General features: G+C 36.0%; 1 protein-coding gene across 2 annotated transcripts in view; it reads right to left on the reverse strand.

Annotated features, from left to right (window-relative positions):
- The window catches only part of PKN2 (protein kinase N2), a 140,498-nt gene extending 113,953 nt beyond the window's left edge, over positions 1-26,545 (reverse strand). The window contains exon 1 of one of the 2 annotated variants that reach the window (XM_046004623.1): positions 26,135-26,545. In XM_046004623.1, the coding sequence (XP_045860579.1) occupies positions 26,135-26,182 (48 nt within the window). In that variant the 5' untranslated portion in view covers positions 26,183-26,545. The remainder of the gene's footprint in view (positions 1-26,134) is intronic. The other variant, XM_046004613.1, reaches the window with a different exon arrangement.
- Between the last annotated feature and the right edge of the window lie 400 nt (positions 26,546-26,945).

Consider the following 26,945-nt stretch of genomic DNA (forward strand, 5'->3'; position numbering starts at 1 on the left):
GATTACTCACCCACAGAAAAGAATGAGATCTTGCCATTTGTGACAACATGGAGGGACCTAAACGGTATTACGCTAAGTGAAGTAAGTCAGGCAGAGAAAGAAAAATGCTGTATGATTTCAACTTTATATTGAATCCAAAAAACAAATGAACAAGCAAACAAACAAAAGAACACTCTTAAATACAAAGAAACAAACTGGTGCTTACCAGAGGGAAGGCTGGTGGGAGGACAGACAAAATAGATTAAGGGAATTGAGATATAAAAACTTCCACTTATAAAGTAAATAAGTCACGGAGATGAAAAGTACAGCATAGGAAATATAGTCAGTAACACTGTAATAAAGTTGTATGGTAACAGATGGTAATTACACTTCTCATATGAACACTGACTAATGTACAGAATTGTTGAATCAATATGTTGTACACCTGGGACGCCTGGGTGGCTCAGTGGGTTAAGCCGCTGCCTTCCGCTCAGGTCACGATCTCGGGGTCCTGGGATCGAGTTCCGCATCGGGCTCTCTGCTCGGCAGGGAGCCTGCTTCCCTCTCTCTCTCTCTCTCTGCCTGCCTCTGTATCTACTTGTGATCTCTCTCTGTCAAATAAATAAATAAAATTAAAAAAAATATATGTTGTACACCTGAAATATAACACTATGTCAATCATATTTCAACAATTTAAAAAAATTTCAAATTGAAATGCCATATTATTGGGTATGCTTCAATATGTAAGAAATATTAAGTATATTTAAATTTATGTCCAATACATAAGCTAATTCTAAAAAGGAAGTCTATTAATTAAATTCTTAGTAATATCTTACTCATTTTTTCCCTTATTGTAAAGCTGGTGTCCACAAATAGTAATATATCAGAATAAAGCAAAATGGCACAAATATATTATGGGTCAAGTAAAATCTGCCCAAGTTGGTGCCTTGAGTGGATTTTGACTTAACCTTATTTTTAAAATACTTTACATTTCACAGTATATCATGTTAATAGAATGTTTTTAATAATTTGTAACAAATTCTGAAGGAATTACACATCTGAAGTAATCCCACACATTACATTCTTAGTAATTCAGAATATGGTGTGTTTAGTTCTCTTGACAAATTCTCCAGTAGTATAATAATTATATCACCATAAAATAATTATATCACCATAAAATAATTATATCACCAATATAATAATCATAATTGTAAGCACATTTCTCCTACAAGTCATATTCTATAAGGTACTACAAAAACACATAGGCAAAGGGGTGGGAGTAGCCTGTAACAGCCCGATCAGATACAAAGGATAACTCAGCTTTTGGCTGAATTGGTATAGATATTCTGGTATCCATACTCTGGTATAGATATTCAAAACTGCTATCTATACTCTGACATAGGTACTCAGCTTTTGGCTGAATTGGTATACTCTGATCTATCATCTGTCCTATACCTTAGCATACCAGTTTGCTTTTAAAAATTATTTCATTTAGGGGTGCCTGAGTGGCTCACTCGGTTAAACAACTGCCTTCAGCTCAGATCCTGATCTTAGGGTCCTGGGATCAAGCCCCGTGCATCAAGTCGGACTACTTGCTCAGTGGGGAGTCTGTTTCTCCCTTTCCCTCTGCCCCTCCTGACCTCTGTGAGCTCTCTCTCCCTATCTCAAATAAATAAAATCTTTTAAAAAATTATTTCATTCAGCAACAATTTATTAAGTATCTACTATGTGTGAAGTCCTATTCTAGACACTGATGATACAAGATACCAAGCCATGCTTCATACAAATTGGTGGCTCAGAACTAAGTTCACAGAAATATACCTACTTTAACTTACTTAAAAACTATAATTGTATTATCTTGAAAATGTGATTTTTAAGCTCATAAAATCACTAAAATATATATGTAAAACAGAAACAATTTTTAAGCCAATGTGTCACAAGTTTACTCATCTTAATAAAATTATGAAGTAAGCCTTCATAAAGGAAAAAGTACGTTAAAAATTATTTCTCCACATTGTTTCCATTTCTCTTACCAAGGCTACACATATAAAAAAAATACTAAGTATAATAATTTTAAAAACCAACAAACTTTTACATATGTTTACATTAGAACTTTAGAGGTCAATGAAAGAAAATTACATAAAGTACAGTTTCTCAAATTCTCCTCAAATTCTAACAAAATTCAAACCTCATTTTACTCCTATAGCTTTTAAAACTTGTGGAGATTCATCTCTCTACTTACCCAGCAATTATAAATGATCACATTTCTACCTGCAATTGTAAAGTATCTTTCAAGCATTCTAAAAGCATTCCAAATATATATTCTTTTTATTAAAATGCACTGTACATCTAAAACAGTAACTTAAATACCTAAGGTTTAATTACTTCATCATATGAAAATCACTCAGCCCAATCATAGCTCACATTTGCTATTACTGTTGGTAAAAATGGTATCTCTATCAAAAATAGATTGAAAATCTCCATTTTAAAAGACAGCATGTACAAATCTCAGGTTCTCACATGCTTCCAATACAGAAAAATGATTCACAACCAAAAATACCTAAAGCGATCAAACAAAGGTGGGATATTAAAGGTAACGAGAAAGTGAGAAAGAAAGATTATGACTAAGAAGTCCTAAATGCTAATCATGGTTCTGTCATTGGTTTGCTGTAAGACCCATAGCAAATTCTTAAACTGTGTTTCAATTGTTTCTTTTCCAAAACAGTAACTGGTTCTAATTTTAATTCAAAGTTTACATGATGTCCATTCTGAATCCTATACACAATTTTTGTTTTAATGATGATCTGGGACTGTAGGCTTCCTTTTTTCCCTTCTTTATCCTGGCTCAGCAGTTCTCAATATCCATGGGCTCTTAGCCCCAATATTCTTGTATTATTATTTAATGTCTATCTTCCTCTCCATATTTTTTAAGTTCCATAAGAGAGGAAAGTATATTTGGTCACTTTTAAATATTTTGATTATTATATTACCAAGCCTCAGAAAATGCTTTAATATAGAAGGGAGTCAGTAAGTATTTGCTGAATGAATGGAAAATGGCTGCTCAAAGCTGACATACTGAGTGAGAAGTTAATACCTGATTGAAAAAGAAGGGAAAAAAAATGGGGCGCCTGGGTGGCTCAGTGGGTGAAAGCTTCTGCCTTCAGCTCAGGTCATGATCCCAGGGTCCTGGGATTGAGCCCCACATCGAGCCCCACATCGAGCTCTCTGCTCAGCGGGAAGTCGGCTTCCTCTCTCTCTCTGCCTGCCTCTCTGCCTACTTGTGATCTCTGTCAAATAAATAAATAAAATCTTAAAAAAAAAAAAGAAAAAGAAAAAGAAGGAAAAAAATCATACTACCCACAAAGGCCGTTAGGTACAGGAATAAGAAGTACTACATAACTCAAGAAAAAGTCCAATTTTCTATGTACATTATGTTAAATCAGGGAGCAAAATGCGACATCTATCATATAAACATAATTTCTGAAAACTGTTAAAAAATCAAAGTTTTGGATTTAAAGCACTGAGACTAATTTATTTGGAAAACATACTTCATTCCCCATTAATGAGGCATTATAATATGAATCAATATTTAATAAAACCACATGTTAACCACAATTTAAAATTGGTAATTTGAAGTATGACTTATTATTGTATCCTAATACATCAGGTCATATACTCCAAATGAAGAACCAACTTCCTTCATATAACATAACAATATTTCATAAACAATATTGCAAAGGAAGATAAATAGCTATATAAGACTTCAAACTATCTTACTCTTTATTACCAAGTGGAACAAAGTTTATAAAATGACTTATTCCATTATGGGTGAGGTTAGGTAACAAAAACCTACAGAGAAGCACTAATACCCCTAACTAGTTTCCTTATTTCTGTTCACATTTGTAACAAAAGAACTACAGGTTAGACAGGTTGAACTACAAAAACCATAGTTAGAGGATAACAGGTAGGCTACCACTGCAGATCTATGGGATGTCACTGAGGCATTATGTATCAAGGAAACACTTAATAATGAATAATTTGGGTCCCTCCACCCCCAGAATGGCAATCAGCATTAGTGTTAATCATGCTACTGAATATAACCAAATGACAATCAGTTTTGTTCCTATATACTACTTAATACTGTCTAATAAACTGGCCTTCCTTCAAATACACAAAACAAGTAAAAATGCATCAAAAGGAAAATTTAATGGGGTGCCTGGGTGGCTCAGTCAGTTAACTGTCCTACTCTTGATCTCGGCGTCATGAGTTCAAGCCCCACTGGGCTCCATGCTGGGTGTGAAGCCTACTTAAAAAAAAAAAAAAAAAGAAAGAAAGAAAGAAAATATATGAAAAATTATAGACCTAGGTGCCCTGCTAATTCAAATATGAATTGTACATGGACTATTTCTGCCATTATCTAGAACACTCTGGGAAAAGGAAATGTTGAATCTAGGACTGAGTAACTAACACAAAAGAATTCAGATAGAAAATAAGGATTATCTTAGCAACTGAACTTTTTCCTAGAGCTCCACTGTCAGTTCAGTAGCCACTAACCACATGTGGCTATGTATATTTAATTAAACTAAAAAGTCAATTCCTCAGCTGTATGAGCCACAATTTCATGTGGCTAGTGCCTACCATATTAAACAGTTTCCAAAAGGATATATAACATTTCTCTTTTTTAAATTGTTGTTGACATATAATATTAATTTCAGGTATACAACAAAGTGATTCAATGTTTACACATTAAGAAATGATCACCACCATAAGTCTACAATGATATTTGTATATATACATATATATACACACATATGTGATTTCTATCATCCTAGGGACTTTTAATGAACAATGTGTTCTAATTGAAGCCAGGTCCAATGTTGTTCTGTATATACTATAGCTCTTAATACAGTACCTGAATATGGTGGGCACTTCAATATTTGATTTTTTTTTAAGATTTTATTTATTTGACATAGAAAGAGAGATCACAAGTAGGCAAAGCAGCAGGCAGAGAGAGGGGGAAGCAGATTCTCCGCTGAGCAGAAAGCCGGATGCAGTGTTCTATCCCAGGACCCTGAGATCATGACCTGAGCTGAAGGCAGAGGCTTAACCCACTGAGCCATCCAGGTGCCCCTCAATATTTGATTTAATAGAGACAAATTACTACAGGGGCAGAAATGATCCTACAAACATGTCTTGTTTGGTTAATAGTTTTTAAGAATTGGAACTAATATTTTAAAACTTAGAACTTGTCTCTAAGAAAGGCAGTAAGAGCCCGAACGGAACCAAATCACCATAGCAGAGAAGCGGTTAACACCAGCTGCTTCTATAATGGCTTACCTGTTCACAGAGTCACTGCCAATCCCACTATGTATGTATGTCCCTTACTCTCACCTGGTTCACTAATTTATGTTACTCACCTAGACCCTGAAGGCATATTCGTTGTAACCTCTGCTTTATATAGTTTATGGACATTTAAAAATTATTTTTTCTACGTAATAATAAAGATTAATTTTGATCAATTTTCTAAAGCTGTAGATAGTGTTACTTAAAATTGTATGGCTCCATTTCGATATATAATCCTTTTAACAATGCAAGCCCTTAACTACTCTTTTTGCAAATGAAAATTTTTGAACAAGAAATTTTCATTTGGTGTCTAATTGTCAGGAAGACTTTCTCAAAGACACATTTTTAAAAGATTTTATTTATTATAAATATAAATTTATTTGAGAGGGAGAGAGCACAAGTTGGGTAAGGGGCAGAGGGAGAAGCAGGCTCTCCACTGAGCTCCAAGATCATGACCTGAGCCAAAGGCAGACTCTTAAACACTGAGCCACCCAGGCACGCTCAAAGACACATCTTAATAATGCAACTTTTGAAATTAATAAAAAAAGTTTCTCTGGGAACTACTGAAATGAAAAAAAAAATGTGTTTGTTTTAACTTCACAATACTACCACAATTCATTTACTCGTATTTGATTACAACAGCAGGTAAACAATAGGCATTCCAGTTGACTAAATTAATAAATTATATCCTTTCCTAGATATTAAAAAAACTTGCTCCAAGTGTCATCAGATAAAAACAAAGTGTTAGTATTCAAATAGTGAACTGTGAAATTCTGGTTTGGTAATTTTTCCTGAACTCATTGTTTGTTATTTGTTTCTGCTATTTGTATAGAAGAATATCTACAGTGAGACAATTTCCCCTTCACTTAAATCTATCTTACTCTCTTGGTTACTAAAGTTTTTGTTTTTTTTTTTAATAGTATCTACTTATACCAGATTTTAAAAATTATCTACTTCCTCAGCTTCAGCCACTTTACCTACCAGCTCATTAACTTTAACTGTTGTAAAACAAATAACAGAATAACAAAAGTTTCTGTTTTCTAAAGAGCTGGAGTATGGGCTGGTATCCTTCCTTAGCTCATCTCCAGTAAGTAAGCCTAAAAAGATACTTATTTCGGAGTTGTTTATTATCAGTATCACTCCTTTCTTTCCACAAGATCAAAACAATCTAATTTTTATTTCTTAATATTAGTTCTAACTGAAAATTGTTTTTAAATTCATGCAATAACAGTCAGAAGTTTTGATATAGAAAAATTCATTAGATTTTCAAAAATGAGATTAAATCAGTTTCCTATTTACTTTTTATAAGTAAATAATAATAAACCATTACTCTTAGAAATAAATAATTTTATTCTTTTGGCTTAACCTCTTTCTTTTTTTTTTAAGGATTTTATTTATTTATTTGACAGAGATCACAAGTAGGCAGAGAGGAAGGCAGAGAGGGGGGCGGGAAGCAGGCTCCCTGCAGAGCAGAGAGCCTGATTCGGGGCTTGACCCCAGGAGCCTGGGATCATGACCTGAGCTGAAGGCAGAGGCTTTCTCCCACTGAACCACTGAGGCACCCCGGCTTTACCTCTTTCAAATAATATACTCAAGGATTTAATGGTTTTTAATTACCTAAAGAATGCTAGATTTAAATGCATTCTCAAACTCAAGCAATCTTTACCAAGTTAAAATAATCCCAAACAGCCAGCAAGTTCAAAAATGATTTCAAACATCTAAAATATATCTTCTGATATCTTTTTAAAAGTAATTTTTAAAAGACAGATACACAAACTGGTATTAATAAAAACATATAATCCAGAGTGATAAAGGGAATGTTACACACACACGCACACACAACATGCTCCTCCGGTTCCCTAAAGATGGCATTTGAGATTGCTGGCAAAAAAACAAAACAAAACAAAACAACCCACCCCCAAACTTCATCTAATCTCAGTGACAGTAAAAATGCTTAAGAACACAGAATTTCCAGGGCATCTAGGTGGCTCGGTCGGTTAAGCGTTCGGCTTTGGTTCAGGTCATGATCCTGGGGTCCTGGGATGGAGCCCCGCATCCGGCTCCCTGTTCCCTCTCCCTCTGCCACCTCCCCTGCTTGTGTTCTCTCTCTGTGTCAAACAGATTTAAAAAAAAAAAAAAAATTCCAGTTAATAGTACTATATATATTTGAAATATTTTAAAGTAGTTAAAAGAATAGATCTTAAAAGTTCTCATCAGAGGAAAAGCAGATCTGTAACTATGTGTTGATGGTGTTAACTAAACTTACTGTGGTAATCATGTCTCAATATTTGCACATATCAAATCACTATGTTTTATATCTAAAACTAATACAATGTTCTATGTCAATTGTATCTCAACAAAAAAATTAAAACTAAAATTAAAAAAGAGAAAACAGAATTTCCAGGATAAGCTATTTTAAGATTTCAATAGGCAGAAACTGGATAAATCATTACTAATTATTTACTGCTTTCTACACCTGCAAGCAATTAAACTTCAAGTCCTAGAAAAAGAATGTACTTTAACACACATCCCCCTGAGAGAATGATGGATACAAAATAGAATTTTAAACTCAAATTATTTTTCTGTAAATCTTTGATATATACACATACATATGACCATTTGCATATTTTTAATATAAACTTCTAAGACAGGGATTACCAATTAACGTTGCTTGAAAAACCAACTTATTTAAAATTTATCCAGTGCAAAGTATTTTTAACAACATTCCAGTCACAGTGTGAACAAAACCCTCTGAACTCACTGCAAAAATGTCTTTAAACAGACATAATTATTTGCTAAACAGAAAAATTTCCTTATTCAAATATATAATTCAAATAAAAATTCTATAATCCACAAGGGACTTCTCTGTCTTCTCTAAATTCAAGGTATTAAAATAGACCTTTACATTCATTACCCACAGCTGTTTAACAGAACCTTTGCAATGGTCAAAATATTCTATATATCAATGCTGTCCAATATGGCAGCCACTAGCCACATGTAGCTATGTAGCTACTGAACACTTAAAATGTGGCCAGTGTGACTGAAGAATTAAATTTTAAATTCTATTTATATTTATTTAAATTTAAAAGATTTTATTTATTTGACAGAGAGAGAGAGATCACAAGTAGGCAGAGAAGCAGGCAGAGAGAGGAGGGAAGCAGGCTCTTTGCTGAGCAGAGAGAGTCCTGGGATTATGACCTGAGATGAAGGCAAAGGTTTAACCCACTGAGCCACCTGGTGCCCCTATATTTAACTTAAATTTTAACAGCTACATGTGGCTAGTGGCTACAGTGGTACATGACACAGCTGCAGACTATCAAATGATCATGAATAGGTATAATAACCTCCAACAATGCTATACTTATTTTTTTAAAAAAGAGCATCACAAGGAAGCAACCCAAGTATCCACTGATGGATGGGTGGATAAACAAAATGTGGTATACCCATAGAATGGAATATTATTTGGGCTTAAAAAAGGAAGGAAATTCTGACACTTTACAACATGGCTGAACTTAGAAGACATGGCCAAGTCACAAAAGGGCATTTACTGATTGATTCCATGTGCATGTCAAATACATGGCAACAAAAAGTAGGATAGTGTTTGCCAGGACCTAGGGAATGTTAATGTTTAATGGCACCAGAGTTTCAGCTAAGATATAAAGAATTCTTAAGAGATAGATGGTGGTGACAGTTGCACAATATGATGAATGTACTTAATGCCACAGAACTGCACACTTCAAATGGTTAAGAGGGTAAAAGTTACATGTATTTTATCACAACCCCCCAAAAAAAAAATTTAAGCATCACGATTTGACCAAATAAATACTTCTGACAGAACAGCTAAATAGAAATATAAAGTCACCAATAAAGGAAGAACCTGTTTCTCAGAGAAAGAAACATTAGATTTGCTGAGAAAAAGTTAAAGGAACCCCACAGTGAATCAAGTTGTACTATATTACCACATCATAACTGAGAGCTGAGCATTTAACTTCTACAGACTCAAGCTGGACAGAACATATTGGAGCTCTTTTAAGAAGTCACCTAAATAAAGTAAAGCCAAAGCTGAATTGTAGTGTTTGGTGTTTGTTATTTGGTTTGATTTAGTTTTAGGGACTGTCAACAGAGCTGGCCTTGAGCAAGTCACACGCTGAGCAACAAGAAAAACCAAACCCAGGAATGTATTATTTGCTAATTGTGTCCACTTATTTTTGACTTCTTTACAAGACTATTTTCGTGAAAAGGCATAATAAAAGTACAACTCAGGTCACAAAGACCACAGCAAGCAAAACCTCAGGTAGGAATCACAGTATCACCATTAACAAGAAATAACTCATACACAAAAAAGAAGGGTAAAATTAATGTAGAGCACAAAAACAAAAGAGATCCTTTTTCATATACATTTATCTGATGTATTTATGCCTAAATGTTATGATCACTAAATGTTAACATATTACACCAAAATATTTTAGGAAAGCTGCTAGATGCTCAAGTGGAAAGGACTTATAAAATGAAGTTTAATCTTAAGCTTTTCAAGAAACTTGTTTATTTTTAAGATTTTTACCCCCACACAAACAGACATAAAGGAGAAATAAGTGCAGACTAAATTTTAACAGAGAAATATATTATTCCTTTAAAAAGATATAAAACATGTGTATTTTTCCAGTTCACTAAAATATCTCATGCATATAAAACACTCACTTCCCAAGTCTATTTTGTGGGTAACATGACTGGCCTCCAGTTTATAAATACAGAAAACATCATTCAATTTCATCAGGAAGTTGATGTTTTTAAATCTTTAAGTGATTTTAAGTCATTTTTATTTATTTATTTTTTAAAGATTTTATTTATTTGACAGAGATCACAAGTAGACAGAGAGGTGGGGCGCAACCCCCCCAGCAGGCTCCCTGCTGAGAGGAGAGCCCAATGCAAGGCTTGATCAAAGGATTTTGGGATCATGACCTGAGCCAAAGGCAGAGGCTCAACCCACTGAGCCACCCAGGCACCTCAATTTTAAGTGATTTTTAAAGTGATTTTTCTTTAAGTGATTTTTTTTTTTAACATCTTATGCATACTTTTAAACCATGATAAACTCTCCAGAAGCTATACACTACTTCAGCTGGAATCACTACACCTCTACACAGTATTTTGTAGTACAAAAATACTACAATGAACTTTGATACTCCCAAGAATACTCAAACTAGGTGGCAAATTACATATTCCCTTTTATAGTTATTTTCTGTTATCTTTGGGGAAAATAAGATATTGTTCACATTCACTTTCAACATAGCTTTGAAAATGTTAACCATTTTTTAGGTATACTAAAGAAAAAAACAACTTTAAAGGTAATAAAATTAGAATTGTGTGGAGTACTAAAACAAAGAATAGGAGTCAAAAAGGTTCAGGTTAAAGCAGACATTGGCTAAGTGAACATGAACACCTGAAAAGATATAATAATCCCTCCCCATCCCTAACTCAGAGGGTCATTTTAAGAGTCAAAGAAATAATACAGGTGAAAGTGCTTCATATCACATAGGGTGATATTACTATTAGCAATATTCTCATATTTTTTCAACATAGTTCTCTTTATTTTTTATGAGGTACCTTATAACCAACCCTAGTTCCTTCTCTATAATTACATTTAAACTATACTAAAATAAAGGATTATCCACGATCTTGCCAAACTCAAGGAGAGCAAAAGGAAAGGTATCCCAACCCATATTAGAAATTTAGTATAGTGCTTTTAGGGACTTGATAAAGGAAGAATTTTGCTTTAGATCTGATATTTAAGGTTCCTGTTGGTCATTCAACCATCCTTAAAAGGACACATCAAAACTAACTGTAGGATTCTGTGTAGAGTTTAGTGAGGTTTTAACACAATAAAAACATGCACCAGAACAAAAATTTATAGTAAAATGAACACCTTCCTGATCCTGGAGTTCAAAGATAAGGTTTCCATAGCAACAAAATGGGAAATCAGTAATGTTAACCAATAAGCAACAAACAGTTGGACCTTTAATTTACACAAAATTCAAGCACATTCAACTACAGAGCTGATAATATTTATTAATATTCAGAAGTATATTACCATAAATCTATCTCTCTGTGCTGAAATGTGCAAGACCATTGTGGACTTTGCAAATATGTAATCTTAGCTCAAATTTTATAAAAAGTCCCAAGCCTCTGGGAAAGAACATAATACAGATCTGAACTTATTTAAACAGTTTCATGAAATCACTTAATTCTTCTATAGCTCCATGTCGGCAATAAATATTTTCTGCATGACAAATAGCACACCAGTTTTTTATTTGGTTGGTTTTAAATTTTTTTTTAAATTTTATTTATTTATTTGACAGACAGAGATCAGAGAGTAGGTAGAGGCAAGCAGAGAGGAGGAAGCAGGCTCCCTGCTGAGCAGAGAGACCCATGTGGGGCTGGATCCCAAGACCCAAGACCGTGGGATCATGACCTGAGCTGAAGGCAGAGGCTTAACCCACTGAGCCACCCAGGCACCCCTGTTTTGTTTTAATTTTTAATTTTAATTTTTAATTTTAAGTAGGCTCCATGCCCAACATGGGCTTAGACTCACTATCCTGAAATTAAGAGTCACATACATGTTCTATGGACTGAGCCAGTTAGGCACTCCTCACACCACAGTCTTCAATGAAAGCTCAATCCTAGAAGTTCATCCTATGATTTCTTTATTCTTACACACATAATCTCAGCATACTGTTATCTTAAATGAAGACACCATGGAAATATACTTTCTGATAGCTATCCTCATTATACCTTCTATGGTGCCAAAAAATAAAAGAGAAGGGGGAAAATAATTAGTCTATAAAGCATGATCAGCTCTCTACCTGTCTTAACGTGCCTAACTTTAAACTTAAAGTCTGTCAGCCAAACAACTTAAGTATTTTAAAAAAATTAAAATGAAGTAATCTTAAAATGTAAACCCGAGAGAAGGAAGAGTTACTATCTACTATATCCCAGGCACTCTATGTATCATGAAAAAAAAAATACCTACAATAACCTTCTGAGCCAGAAATTATTCCCATCTTTGTAAGAAAACTTCCCTGATGTTGTTAAATAACACATACCAAAGCCAGGCAGCTAATATGTGCTAAATATGAGATTTAAACCTAGGTCTGTAGGATTCCAAAACTTGAATTACCTACTAGACTACTCAGTGATTTTAACTAGGCCTTGAAATTACTGATTAGTAAACTCCCAAAAGAAATTGGGCAGGTATATATAAGGTTACTGATTTATTTTATTGCCAGTTAAGATATTACTATCAATACCTTCATCATTTCTTAAGAGACAGTACATTTTGACATCAAGAAAGAAAGAGAAGTAGAAATGGCAAAAATCTCAGAATAGAGGACAGTCCACCCCTTTACTTATAAATTCACAATTTTATATCATATTCAGAATACATATTCATATATTGTCCTTAATGTGAAAATATCATCATGACCAGCACTGGTCCATGACCCAGTGGTTGTTAACATGCTTGAGTATCTTCAAAAAATACATATCTTTTTTTTTTTTCTTTAAAGCTCAATGAGGTTTCCCGTTCTTCAGGAACCAAACTGATACCGCATCAAGGACAGGCTCAAGTATCTTTATTGTAACAAGTACTTCTAACTCATAATAGGCTCATTACCAGATAAAAGAATCCCTCTCCCTCCTCAAAGCTCAAACCTCAAACCTCCTCAAAAGCCAGTAACTTTTACTGATATACTAAGAAGTAAGTTTTGCTATTTAAAGGTATCTCTTCTTTTTAAGAAGAATTTATCCTATATAAAAGTTCCTTCTGTTAGATGAACATTTGAGAAATTTGGCTATGCTATCTGAGAGGAGGAATTTGAGACATATCAAGATACTGTATTGTCCAAATGATAATGTAGACCCCAGCATGGATAGTAGCAAAATAATGAATGAATTCAAGTTACAAAATTAAAAAAAAAAATTAACTAAAGCAGCTTAGACAGTAGTCAAATAAAAATGACCAGCAGACTTCTAGCATGGGCAAGAAGGGGAAGAATGATAACCTTTAAAAATATAGAGAAGTCAGATGTTGCAAAAGAATAATAGAATCAGTCACAGAAATCAGTCACTTATTTATTCAAGCATTTATCAAGCATAAGCACAGGCCAGGTGCTAGGTACATAAAGATGAGTAAGACCTAGTTTCTGCACTAAAATCAACAGACACAAATTTAACAATTAATTCCTATATTGGGTGATATATAATTCCTATATATATATATATATATATATATATATATATATATTCAGTAACACGAGCCACAAAATCGCATGTAAGCTAATTTGCCAACAGATCAAATGCTACATGACCAATCACTAAATTACTTATCAAAAATGTATCTTAAGTAAAATTTCTGATTATAGAATATGGATAAATTCATATATTCAATCAACATATGTGCTTTTCTTAGTAGAATTTTAAAGAGTGTCCAATTTGCCAAAAGCTTTTCAGGCAGATGATCAATATCACTATTCTTAAAGTTAGAAAGAGCAAAGGCAAAGATAGAGAGGTAATAAAAGCAGTAGTTCCAAGAACAGCAAATACTTTAATATGATAGAATATACAGGGAGAAAAATCTGAAAAGATTGAGAAGGGCTGGATAATGGAAGATCTGATATATTTTATCGTAAAATTAATGGAAAGTTATTAAAAAGGTCTTAGAGAAGTTCTTTATAACCTATACTCCCTTCTTAGAGAACAGTCCCTAACCCAAACTCATTATGAGTCTTTGCAGTCATATCGGTACTTATCAGTATACAGAGAACTCCATACTTCTATTGCTATAATTGACCAGACCAGGAGTACATGTTCTGTACAGGGCCAATCAAGTTTTCTCATTAAGAATTTATAACTGTGGCACAGAGTAAGTGAGTCAGTTAACTACAGATATTAGACTTAAAGAGTTCATGGAAATTAAGAAGTTGGGAGTACCATTTGGGGGCCATATAAAAGAGAATCAGTATATAGAAGATATAAAGGAAGTATACATACTTGAAGAAGAAATAGGAGATGTAGCCCTAGAAAGAAAGCAAGCCTCTAGTTTCCTGTTCAGGAGTCATGACCATATATCTCACCTTTGGATAAAGTGAGATGTCCCTCTACCCTTCCAATAAATCTAATTTTTGTTTAAGCTAATTTAAATGGGTTTCTACTCCATGCAATCCTGACAAAACAAACTGATTAATGCTGGCAGTTAATCTAAAGAATAAATTAGAGGACAAACTGGCTAGAAACAGGTATAACATTTACACTAGGGAAGTTCTCAAAAGAAAGCCATAGTAGCAAATACAGGCAGATTATGATGAAAGAAAAGTAGCCAATATCATGCCAGTCAATAAAGCTTAATTTAAACAACAGAGTTTCAGGAAGTTGCCTCAAGGGACTAGAAGAAGCAGAAGGTCAGTGATGCTTTTATGAGAATAATTTCAACAAAATAATTGGGACGGAAATAATATTTTAAAAAGTTAAGAAATAAGTAATAGAAAATAAACACAACTAAGAAATTTCTTTTGGGGCGCCTGGGTGGCTCAGTGGGTTAAGCCGCTGCCTTCGGCTCAGGTCATGATCTCAGGATCCTGGGATCGAGTCCCGCATCGGGCTCTCTGCTCAGCGGAGAGCCTGCTTCCCTTCCTCTCTCTCTGCCTGCCTCTCTTGTGATTTCTCTCTGTCAAATAACATCTTTAAAAAAAAAAAAAAAGAAAAAAAAAGAAATTTCTTTTAAAAGGATCCCTGGGTGGCTCAGTTGGTTAAGTCTCTGCCTTCCAGTCACGATCCCAGGGTCCTGGGATTGAGTCCTGCATCAGGTTCCTTGTTCATCAGGGAGCCTGATTCTACTTCTGCCTGCCACTCTCACTGCTTGTGCACTCTCACAGAGCTCTCTTTCTCTCCCCCTGACAAATAAATGAAATCCTTAAAAAAAAAAAAAAAAGAAAAGAAATTTCTTTTAAGGAGTGTGATGATTAAAAGAAGTTTGGGGAACAACAATATTAAAAAAAAAGTATTAAAAAAAAAGAAAGAGATGTCAACTTTTTTTTAAGCAAAGAGTCAGGGGAAAATGAAAGCCCCACCTGCAAAAGAATGGAATGATAGGGTGCCTGGGTGGCTCAGTGGGTTAAGCTGCTGTCTTTGGCTCAGGTCATGATCTCAGGGTCCTGGGATCGAGTCCCGCATCGGGCTCTCTGCTCAATGAAGAGCCCTTCCTCTCTCTCTGCCTGCCTCTCTCGTGATTTCTCTCTGTCAAATAAATAAATAAAATCTTAAAAAAAAAAAAAAGAATGGAATGATATTCCAAAAGAAGCAGAAATCTAGGAAATTATAGCTTCAATGAGATCAAACAACTTTTCCTTAAGATTGATTAACAGCAACAAAAACCAATGGCTAAAATTCCAAGAAATCTTAAAGTCAAAGGAAGAAAACTTGCAGCGCCTGGGTAGTTCAGTCATTCAGCATCTGCCTTCAGCTCAGGTCACGATTCCAGGGTCCTGGGATCAAGCCCTGCATGGTGGTCCCTGCTCAGCAGAAAGCCTGCTTCTCCCTCTCTCACTCCCCCTGCTTGTGTTCCCTCTGTGTTTTGCCTGTCTGTCTCTGTCAAATAAATAAATGAATAAAATCTTAAAAAAAATAAAAAGAAGAAGAAAAATTGAGGAAACTCCCATTATTAAATATTGTGCATCACCCAGCAGAGGCAGTGACTAGGTGAGTGATGCTGAGAACAAAGGAATAGGAGTAGATTGGGCTTAGGAAAATATAGATTTGAGCCACAAATGGGGAATATGATGAGAAGTTAAGAAGTAGATCAAGGATCTTATTGACCAAAGGCTTCAGAGGATATAACAAAAAAGAGAAAAACCACAAACTGGTACTGTAAGGAAAAAGTGAGTTACTAACAATTCATTACATAATCTAGTATGATATACCCTTAACTTCTAACTCACAAAAATTAAATAAGGCTATTCAGAAATGTTTCTGCCTTAAAAACAAAAATGTTCTATTTTAAATTTAAATTTAAGAAATATTGATATATATTTCATAATATTTTATAAATTAAATAACTCAGGGGTGCCTCGGTGGCTCAGTGGTTAAGTGCCTGCCTTCGGCTCTGGTCATGATCCCAGAGTCCTGGGATCAGGTCCCACATCAGGCTCTCTGCTCGCTGGGAAGCCTGCTTCTCCCTCTCCCACCCCACTCCTTGTGTTCCCTCTCTTGCTGTCTCTCTGTCACACAAATAAAATCTTTTTAAAAAATTAAATAACTCAGACCTTTATCTTACTCTGTATTCAAAAATCAACTGTGGATGTATTGACTTATGTATAAAATAAAACTCCAAAAACTTAGAAGAAAATATAGTTAACTATCTATTAGACCCAAAGTAAGGGAAAATTTCTTATACAAAATGCAATTACAAGAAAAGATTGATAAATTCAACTAAAATTAAAATTAAGTTTGTTTGTTTGTTTCACCAAAGGTACCATTGCTGTGACAAGAATAAGAGCCCAGGTTTATAAACACCAGGAAATTCCACAATAATATTTTGTTTTATATCCAACATTAAATCTAATCAACTCCAGCACTTTACTAACAAACTATGCACATAACTAAATAACTAAATAACTGATCCAATTTGTTCTTTAAAGAAATAATAATAATAAACTGAAGAGTTAACGAATGGGAAAAATCAGCAGTTCATGAACTACATATAAAATTTTCACTACTTTTTGCTTGTAAATTCATTCTTTAATTGAATCAACTAACTTTTGAGTGCCTGGTACATGTTAAGTGATACAATATTTTATGACTTTCTATGGTTGTTCATTTGGACAGTTTGTGAATCCAGAGGTCAAAACTGTGTAACTTTACCCTTTCTGTAACAAATCTAGAATAGATATTAAGTGCACGCTTGCTGATCAGAATGATATAAGCTATTCTAAATATTTGCCAAAAGGTAAAACATTTAAAACTGTCCCTCCCACAAACTCCCTAAAAGAAAGTGAAAAGACAAGTTACAAACTGAGAGAAGACATTCACAGTATACACAAAGAATTAACATGAACAGGAATTTCACTGATAAGGAATTATAAAAGGCCAATAAACATAAAATGAATTGTTCTACATCAGTGATGATCTGGAAAATGCAAATCAAGACTACAATGTGGAACATACATTCTACACTCTTCTGATTTGTAAGACAATATCAATTGTTAGAGAACATGGATAATCAAACGATCTTTCATCTCATATATTGCTGATATGAATACAAATTGCTACAATCATACTGGAAGTCGGGCATAATCTTCTGGAGTTGGGTATTCACCCACCTGTGAGACAGCAATTTTACCTTTAGGTATATAATAAAAATTCTTCTATGTATACAACAGGAAAAATGCATAGAATGTCCACAGCAGCATTTTTCACTATTACAAAAACCATAGAGTAACTAAATGCTCAACAAGGACAGTGAGTGAATCAATAACCATATATCCGACAAGGGAAGAGCTGATGATAGTTTACTCATGAAATATTATACAGAAATTAAAATGACTACAGCAAGATCCAATGATATGAATAAAAAAATCAAGTTCAGAAAGATTATATTCAACATAATTATGCAAAAACAACTAAAATAAAAGACACATCTTTTTGAATTACATATCCAGCAAAGCTATATACAAATAAAGCAAGAGAATGAAAACAGGACTCATGACCTTAGTTGCCAAGGAGGTGGAGAAAAGCGTAGGTTAAGTTCCTAGCTTTTTTGGGAGGTGGGGAGTGAATAGTGGTCCATGGGTGCCTATTACAGTGATTCATACATGGATGGATAATTAATCCAATGCACTGTACCTAAGGATTAGTAAAAGAAAAAAAAAAGAAAGAAAAAACAAATATAATGAAATTAGTTCAATGAAAATTCTGAAACAGGCAAAACAAGAATCTCTTTAGAGAATCACTAAGGTGGCGACAAAAGGAAAGGGGAAACAATATGATTAATGTGTAAAACATGATATTTAACATATGTATGTATGATATTGAGATATGTAAGTATGTCTTCTATAATCTAAAACAAATTCCAAATTCTGTCATAACAGCTTTCCAATAAATCAAGGTATATTTGAGCCTGGGAAGCAAAGCTTTAACTAATTAGAAAAAGCAAATCACTACTGAGTTTCTAGAATAGATAGATGTTAATAACAGTATATGTTATGTAATTCTTATGTATCAGTTCATCTTTATAATGTGACACCAACATTTACCCTCAAATCTAAGGTATTTATTATCAAATACATTCCTCCCATGCTTTCCTGTTCATTTTAAACAGACAATATTTATACACATAATATTACACAGCTTCTGTTAGATTGTGAAAAAATGAAACATGACAACTGAGCTAATTTCAAATAAAGTTTTATTAGATAAAATTAAGAGAAACCAGATGTATCAAAATAAATGTTTTCTACTTCTGCTTTTCTAAGATGTTAGAGGCTTTTTGACTAATGTTTTCCCATTTGAAATATAAAATATCTTTTTAAAGCTTTGAAATACTTTTCAACTTTCCAACCTTGCTGCCAACTGTGAACACTGCTGCATATCTAAAGTTAATCATATTAAATGTTACATGATCTTCTCACAAAGTAAAACTGGTATTTGAAATACAACAGACATTTGATAACTGTTCAATGCAGTATATCTTACAAGGAAATGATGCAGAAGTAACTACTCTTTTTTTAAGATTTTATTTATTTATTTGAGAGAAGAGAGCACACACGAGAGAAGAGCAGAAGGAGAGGGAGGAGAGGGACAAGCAGACTGTACTGAGCACAGAGACTGATGCAGGGTTCGATCCAATTACCCCGAGACAGTGACCAAATCAAGAGTTAGATGGTTAACCCACTGAGCCACCCAGGCACCCTGAGAAGTAACTATTCTATTTAAATATATATACATCTGCAAGTTTTAAGTCATCTTTATCTCTACAGACCACTACTCCACTCTTTTTTGTTTAAAAGGTGGCACATAGGGGCGCCTGGGTGGCTCAGTGGGTTAAATAAAGCCTCTGCCTTCAGCTCAGGTCATGATCCCGAGGTCCTGGGATCAAGCCCCACATCAGGCTCTCTGCTCAGAAGGGAGCCTGCTTCCTCCTCTCTCTCTGCCTGCCTCTCTGTCTACCTGTGATCTCTGTCAAATAAATAAAATCTTTGAAAAAAAATAAAAATAAATAAAAGGTGGCACATAGGAATAATCTGATAAAAGGCATAAAAATCTACTGTTGCCAAATTTGAAAAGCAAAAAGAGAAGAGCCCAAGGAATCAAATGCAAAGCCCTGGGGTAAACAGACAATGCCTAGAAGGTGCCCCACTACCAATCATTTGTGAATGAAGTTGTACAAGACTAGAAAAATCTGTATTATATTAATTAGAGATGACAGAAAAACAATCTATTTAGAGCCATCATTTTGTAACACTAATTTCAGCACAGTTTTTACCTAGATAAAAGGTATTTGGCAAGTCATTTAAAGACAGGCCTTATTAATAAAGTATGTAGCATTTCTGTAAGAGTAGCAATAATCAAATCTAAGCTGAAAAACCACACTATATCAATTTATTATTCAGAGTTGATGCTATGTATCATTGTCCATTACTAAGTCTGCACTGTACTCTTCACTTTTCTTCTCAACTGTATCTCAAAGTACTGACTTAAAATCAAACTATTTTTTTTAAAGATTTTATTTATTTATTTAACAGAGAGAGATCGTAAGTAGGCAGAGAGGCAGACAGAGAAAGTGAGAGGGAAGCAGGCTCCCTGCTGAGCAGAGAGCCCGATGTGGGACTCGATCCCAGGACCCCGAGATCATGACCTGAGCCAAAGGCAGCAGCTTAAACCACTGAGCCACCCAGGCGCCCCAAAATCAAACTATTTTTATATAAAAAGTCAGTAAAACCAGTTAGATCCAAATATCTATAACTAGTGGAAAGAAATTTTCTTAACCTATAGCTACTTCTATCTTAAAAGGCTATGAACCTCGTTTTTCTTTAAAATTCTAATAAGTGGGATAAAGGGAAGAAAAATATTAAGTCAATACATTGTATACCTTCAATTACACAATACTGTATGTCAAATAATCTCAATTAAAAGTGGGGGGACAGGAAGAAAATGGATTAAAATGCCTTGGGACTTATAAGTTGGAAAATTTCATCAGTTATCTCTGAGTAACAGAACTATGAGCACGTTTTATTTTCTTTGTGCTTTCCTATACTTACAGATTTTCTACAGTGAACATGTATTATGTTTAAAATTTAAAAGAACTGTAGGGGTGCCTGGATGGGTCAGCTGGCACTTAGTTAAATGCCAGTTAAGCAACCAAATCGATTTCAGCTCAGGTCATGATCTCAGAGTTGTAGGTTCAAGTCCCACGTCAGGCTCCATGCAGGGTGTGGAGCCTGCTAAAGACTGTCTCTCCTTCTCCCCCTGCCCTTCCCATTCATGCTGTCTCTCTCTTTAAGGAAGAAATGAAAAGAACTATAAATTCCAGCTTGCCTATCCTGCTTACTTTCTCATACTACATTCCTCCAACCCACCATAAAGTCTTATTCATCCCAATAGAGACATTCTACTTTCTGGCATCAATGCAAAGATGTCACCTAATTTCGCACAAATGGGTAAAAAAACTGTTGTATGTAGGTGTAACAGAACTAGTGCAGAAATCCCTTTTAAACTTTTCAAGGGAATATTTTTGGGACAAGGGATTCAAAATGTTAATGTCTTAGGCAATGATTATAATCAATTTCTTTCCTTTTTTTAAAGATATGATTTATTTGAGACAGAGAGAACAAGAGAGCACAAGCAAGGAGAAGAGGAAGAAGCAGACACTCCGCTAACCAAGGAACTCAATGCTGGGCTCAATCTGAGAACCCATGGACCATGACCTGAGTCTCACAAAAGCAGATGCTTAACCAACTGAGCCAACTCTGGAGCTCCTATAATCAACCTCTGTTGGAAACGTCAAGACATTTCTCATTGTAGGTGACAAATGGAGGGCATCTTCTCATCAATGTACTGAGTGCCTACTAAGTGCCAAACACATAGCTTGATTACACAGGAGCTTAAAAATTTTAAAGCTAAATTTATCTTATGGATAGACTACAGAGAAATGGAAAATCATTTGGAAGAATTTCAGCAAACATCTGACAACTTTCACCAGAAACAGTAATTATTAAATAATGAAAACCTGCAAAAAGGTTATTTTTGCACTCTTTGTAGAATATTACACCTTATTCCCAACAACTAAGAACTGCTAAATTATAGACTACCAACAGAACACAGAAATCATTTTTCTTTGTTATGGAGGGACCTAACAAACAGTATAAAATTTACATTAAAGTTAACTCTGGTTAATTACATTTTTGGTAATTTTTTTTTAAACTTCACACATCCCTAACACTGCAATGCAAAATATTTACAGATCCACAGAACTGTGGCAGCTCAAAATATGGTATAGTGGAAAACGCACAGATCTGATTTCAAACTCAGATTTACAGTGTAACCATGAACAATCTACCTAATAGTCCTAAACAGTTTCCTGTTCTGTCAAATGGAAATAACAACCTTATTAGACTATAGTAAAGATTAAATAAGGGAGATAGAGTATCAAGCACAATAACTGACATACAGCAAATATTCAATTAATGTTAATTTGTACTCTCTTCTACAAAGTGAAGTCATATCTTCTCAACTTTATATCCTCCAATATGTGATAGATTTTGTAGATATTCAATAAATGTTTCTTGAAATGAATCCCTATAATTTAAGGCTAACTACCTCTACCTTCCACTTGAGCAAGTTACCTCTACTTAAAAAAATTCTGCTAAGGAAAGAATTTAAGATTCTTGGCCTACTACTTATTAGGCATTTTGATGATAATAAATCACTGATAATCAACAAGGTAACTTTATTAGTATGGTATTCAATATCTGAATCTGCAGTCTACCAAATTACTGTTGTAACCAATATTTCCATTTTGAGATTCTTTAGTTTTTATTAATCCAGTTTCCTTAAAAATAACTTTAATTTCTTTGGCCCTACAAAAAAATATCTAAGTTTCCACTTCAAATAAAAGATATAGAGAACAGTTGATAAAACAAGTTAGTTATAAGAGATAAAAATTAAAAATTGCAAATTAAGTTTATATTTTTAACAGCCTATTTTTATTTTCTATAGCAAATATTCTTCCTTATACACTGAGGCCTCTAACCATCAAAGTTTATGTGTACTTTATTATGTTTATGATTCTTTGTCAAATTAGCCTCCTAAATTACTAGCAAGAGTTAGAAACATTACTCCATAGAAATATTACAGTAATTAACAAGGCAGAACACCATGGGTTCAGATTTTGTTTTGTCTTTCCACAACTGAAGGTTATTAATAAGCCAATTCCAACTCAAGTTGTAAAGTATTTCAAATTCTGCAATATAATTTGAAAACTAGATTTAAAATGTTGGATATACAGAGGTGCCTAAGTGGCTCACATAGGTAAGTGTCTGCTTTTTTTTTTTTTTAATATTTTATTTATTTATGTGACAGACAGAGATCACAAGTAGGCAGAGAAGCAGACAGAGAGAGAGAGAGAGGAGGAAGCAGGCTCCCCGCGGAGCAGAGAGCCCAATGTGGGGCTCGATCCCAGGACCCTGGGATCATGACCTGAGCCGAAGGCAGAGGCTTTAACCCACTGAGCCACCCAGGCGCCCGGAGTGTCTGCTTTTGACTCAGGTCATGATCCCAGGGTCCTGGGATCAAGCCTAGTATGGGGCTCCCTACTCGGTTGGGAGGGGGGGGTCTGCCTTTCCCTCTTCCTGCTCTTGTGCTCTTGCTCACTCTTTCTCCCTCTCAAATAAATAAATAAAATCTTTAAAAAAAAATGTTGGATATACAATGTTTCTAAAAATAAGTATCAATTTCATTAAAAGTAGGTTGTAACATGTAACTTTCAGAGTGACACAAGTATTCCTGAGACAAGATAGGGCAAAGTAACAGTTTTTTACTAAACACCAGTTTTAAAACTTGCTACATAATTATTTAAATACTTAAAATCAGTATGTCAGAGAAGCATTAAGAACTACATATTAATTTCTCAATTTAAACAAATTCACACCACTTACATGCTTTTAAAAAACTGGTTCTCCAAACAAGTTTGAGAAACATTTGGTTATGATATACTAGTTTCACGACCAAATGAAATAGCAAAGAAATAGATGGATATACTTGGTGAAGCAAATTTTATCACAATTTATCTTCAGTGCTGATATAATGTTCTCAATTAATTTAATATGTATCATATTTATATTTATAAAGTCCAAATGCAATAACTTTTATTAAAACCAGGAGTCAAATACACCAAGAAAAATGTCCTGCATATACTTGTCAACTTATAAGGTAATACTTAATAAAAATCATCCTTTTTCTGGAAGGCGTTAGACTTTCTAAAAAAAAAAAAATCTAACTTTATATTAGGTGTTCCCCTACTTTGATCCCATTTTTAAAATAGTCATATTTAAAGTTTCTTATCTCTTTGGCTTGCTTCCTTCTTACTGTCAAAATTGATCTTATTAAAATTCCCTAAGTGTTTTAACATATATGAAAATATATTTGCAGGTCCAGCGCCAAAATGAGTGTTTTTTATGACAATTTTCTATAAAACACAAATAAGGATGCCAAGTCTTTCTAATTCTGAAGCCATTCTATTCAAAGAAAAATGCTCCTGCCCAGTTTTGCAATTTTTTCTCATTCAGAACCAAATTAAGCTTTTCATATTTCAAGACTAGGCAGTGGAAAGCATTTCCAACGTGCCTCAAACAAACCTTATTTTAAAAGCTCATGTAAATTAATAAAACAAGGGGCGCCTGGGTGGCTCAGTGGGTTAAAGCCTCTGCCTTCAGCTCAGGTCATGATCCCAGGGTCCTGGGATCGAGCCCCGCATCGGGCTCTCTGCTCAGCAGGGAGCCTGCTTCTCCCTCTCTCTCTCTGTCTGCCTCAGAGATCTTGTGATCTCTGTCTGTCAAATAAATAAATAAAATCTTTTAAAAAAAAATGGGTGCCTAGGTGGCTCAGTGGGTTAAGCCTCTGCCTTTGACTCGGGTCATGATCTCAGAGTCCTGGGATCGAATCCCACATCCGGCTCTCTGCTCGGTGAAGAGCCTGCTTCCTCCTCTCTCTCTCTGCCTGCCTCTCTGCCTACTTGTGATCTCTCTGTCAAATAAGTAAATTAATATAACAATAAATTTCATTCATTTAGCAAATGTGGTATGCTGTAAGACCTTATAAGAGGCTAAGACTAATTAAACTACTATATGGCAACATGTTCAATGACATGAAGTTCAAAGCTGATTCAAAGGATTCCAAGTTAGCAATCCTGCATTGGTATACCGTGTTGAAATCTCTACTTTTGCTCACTAAATATCAAACACAACAATGTTTTCAAGCTTACATCTAACTGCACAATAAAGGGATCTATCAACAAATATACTTAAACAGCAGAACAGAAGCAGCTGCAGTACTTAAATCTGGCATCATCAAGAATCAACCCTTCTGGGTCTAGATTCAGTCTTTTAAAAAAGAATCAACGGTCTCACGCACACACACACAAAATACATCTTTTCTTAATTCCTATCTCCAGTATTCGAGTAGTTAGAAGACGTCTACAGTAAAACACACCAAAATAAATATAAGTAAAAAAAAACAAGCATAAAATTTTAATCCAGATGTGACCATCTCTGGAACACCCCAAAGTAATAAAAAATAAACTCAACAGAGTAGCGTAGGTACCCTTGCATAGCATAGACTTAAGGACAAAAATTGTGCCTATATCATTAAATATTTAGACATAAATGGAAAACAATAATACTACTACTCGACATACTCAATTGATCAACGAACCTATTTTGTTCTCATCTTCCGCAGGCATGTGGTGCCCAACATTCTCCCTTAGTCTACTGCTAGCTCATTTGTAAACAACTTCTGTAGCTCTTTCTCTGGTATTCAAACGGGAGGGAAAATGAAAGTCTGAAAAGCATCACCATCTGAGCTTCCGGATCTGAGCAGGGAGTAGCAACGAAGGGGACCATATACCTATCATCTGGTTAAAGAGAGAGAGACAGCAGAAAAGGTAGCCCTCCTATTAGAGGAAAGAAATTCAGTCACCTGAAGAGGGATAATGAAGTGAGGCAAGCAATTGGTATGACACGCTTTTAAAAAGAAGAAGAAGAAGAAGAAAGAAAGAAAGAAAAAAAACTTGTCTGGGGGCTGGAAGTTATGGGGACGCTCTTTGTGCGGAGTCGGAGGGGAAGGGGAGGGACGAGAAAACAGCTTGGGAGTCATTCAAAGGAGTTTAAGGAGCGGTGTACTAGGGAAAGGCGGGGCGGGGCCTGGCCTGGCGAAGGGAGGGGGCTACAGGGGCTTCCGCGGGCCGCTCTGATACCAGGGAGGGGGCGGTGAGTTGGCCGCTCCGGGGACCGGGGGGAGCAGACTGCAGGCAGCCGACAGACACGGGGTCCCTCTGGTAGGTAGACTCAAATTAAAGTGGTGGCAGGCCAGAGCTGTGGCGGGAGAAGAGAGTCCGGCTCCCAAAGGAAGCGGCTCCCGAGTGACATCCCCGAGTTTCCGCACTTAGCGGGCTAGGGGCGCGGCAGCCCTACGGTTTCCCTGGGCCCCCGACCCCGAGCCAGACTTTCTCCCTCTTTCCTTCCCCAGCGCCTCCCGCCCGGGCCGCGGCCCTTACCTGCAACTCCGTGAGCAGAATCTCCCCCCGTTCGGGGTTGGACGCCATTGCGCTCAACTCTGGACTCCGTACCTGGCCGCGGCCGCCGCTGGCGAAGGGAGAAGGCGGGACGGGACCCCAGGCGGGGGCTGAGGAGCGGGGAAAGAAAGAAAGAAAGGAAAAAAAAAAAAAAAAACAAAAAACCTAGGGATTCATGGAGGCGCAGCCCCTGCTGGAGGTGCGGCTTATTTCGCCCGGTTCATGGAGAGCGGCGGGGAGCGAGGGCACTCGTAGCGGGCTCCCCCTCGCCGCCCGCCGCCGCTGCCGCCGCCGCCGCCCGCCCGCGCCTGATTCTGTTCACTCAGTCGCTCTCCCTCTGGGCGACGCCAGGAGCCGCCTCAAGATTCTCAGTGCGGGGCGCTGCGGCCGCAGCTGCAGCTTCTCCTGTCGCACCATTTGGCTGTCACTGCGTCGCAAAAGCGGCCTCACTTGGCGGCTGCCGGAACACGTGACGGCCCCGGCCGCTACCTCCAGTAGCGAGGGGGAGGTGGGGCGGAGAGGACCCCGAGGGCGGGAGCAGCGCGGGGGGCGGGGCGGCTTCCGACCCGGCTCCGCGAAGGGGGCAGCCATGGACCCCGCCCGGGTGAAAATGAGGGGGAAAGGACTGGACTCGCGTCTCTTGGGAGGCGGGAAGAGGAAGAAAAAAACACACGCCCGCTTTTCTGCTGCGTTTAACGGCCCTACCGTGAACACTAGAACTCGGGAGCTTACTCTTTTGTTTTCTTTTTTCCCTAGCGCCACTTTTCTTGTCGAAATTTAGGCCTAACGTAAA

The sequence above is a fragment of the Meles meles genome, chromosome 1, assembly GCF_922984935.1.
Source record: "Meles meles chromosome 1, mMelMel3.1 paternal haplotype, whole genome shotgun sequence".
NCBI classification, from domain to species: domain Eukaryota; kingdom Metazoa; phylum Chordata; class Mammalia; order Carnivora; family Mustelidae; genus Meles; species Meles meles.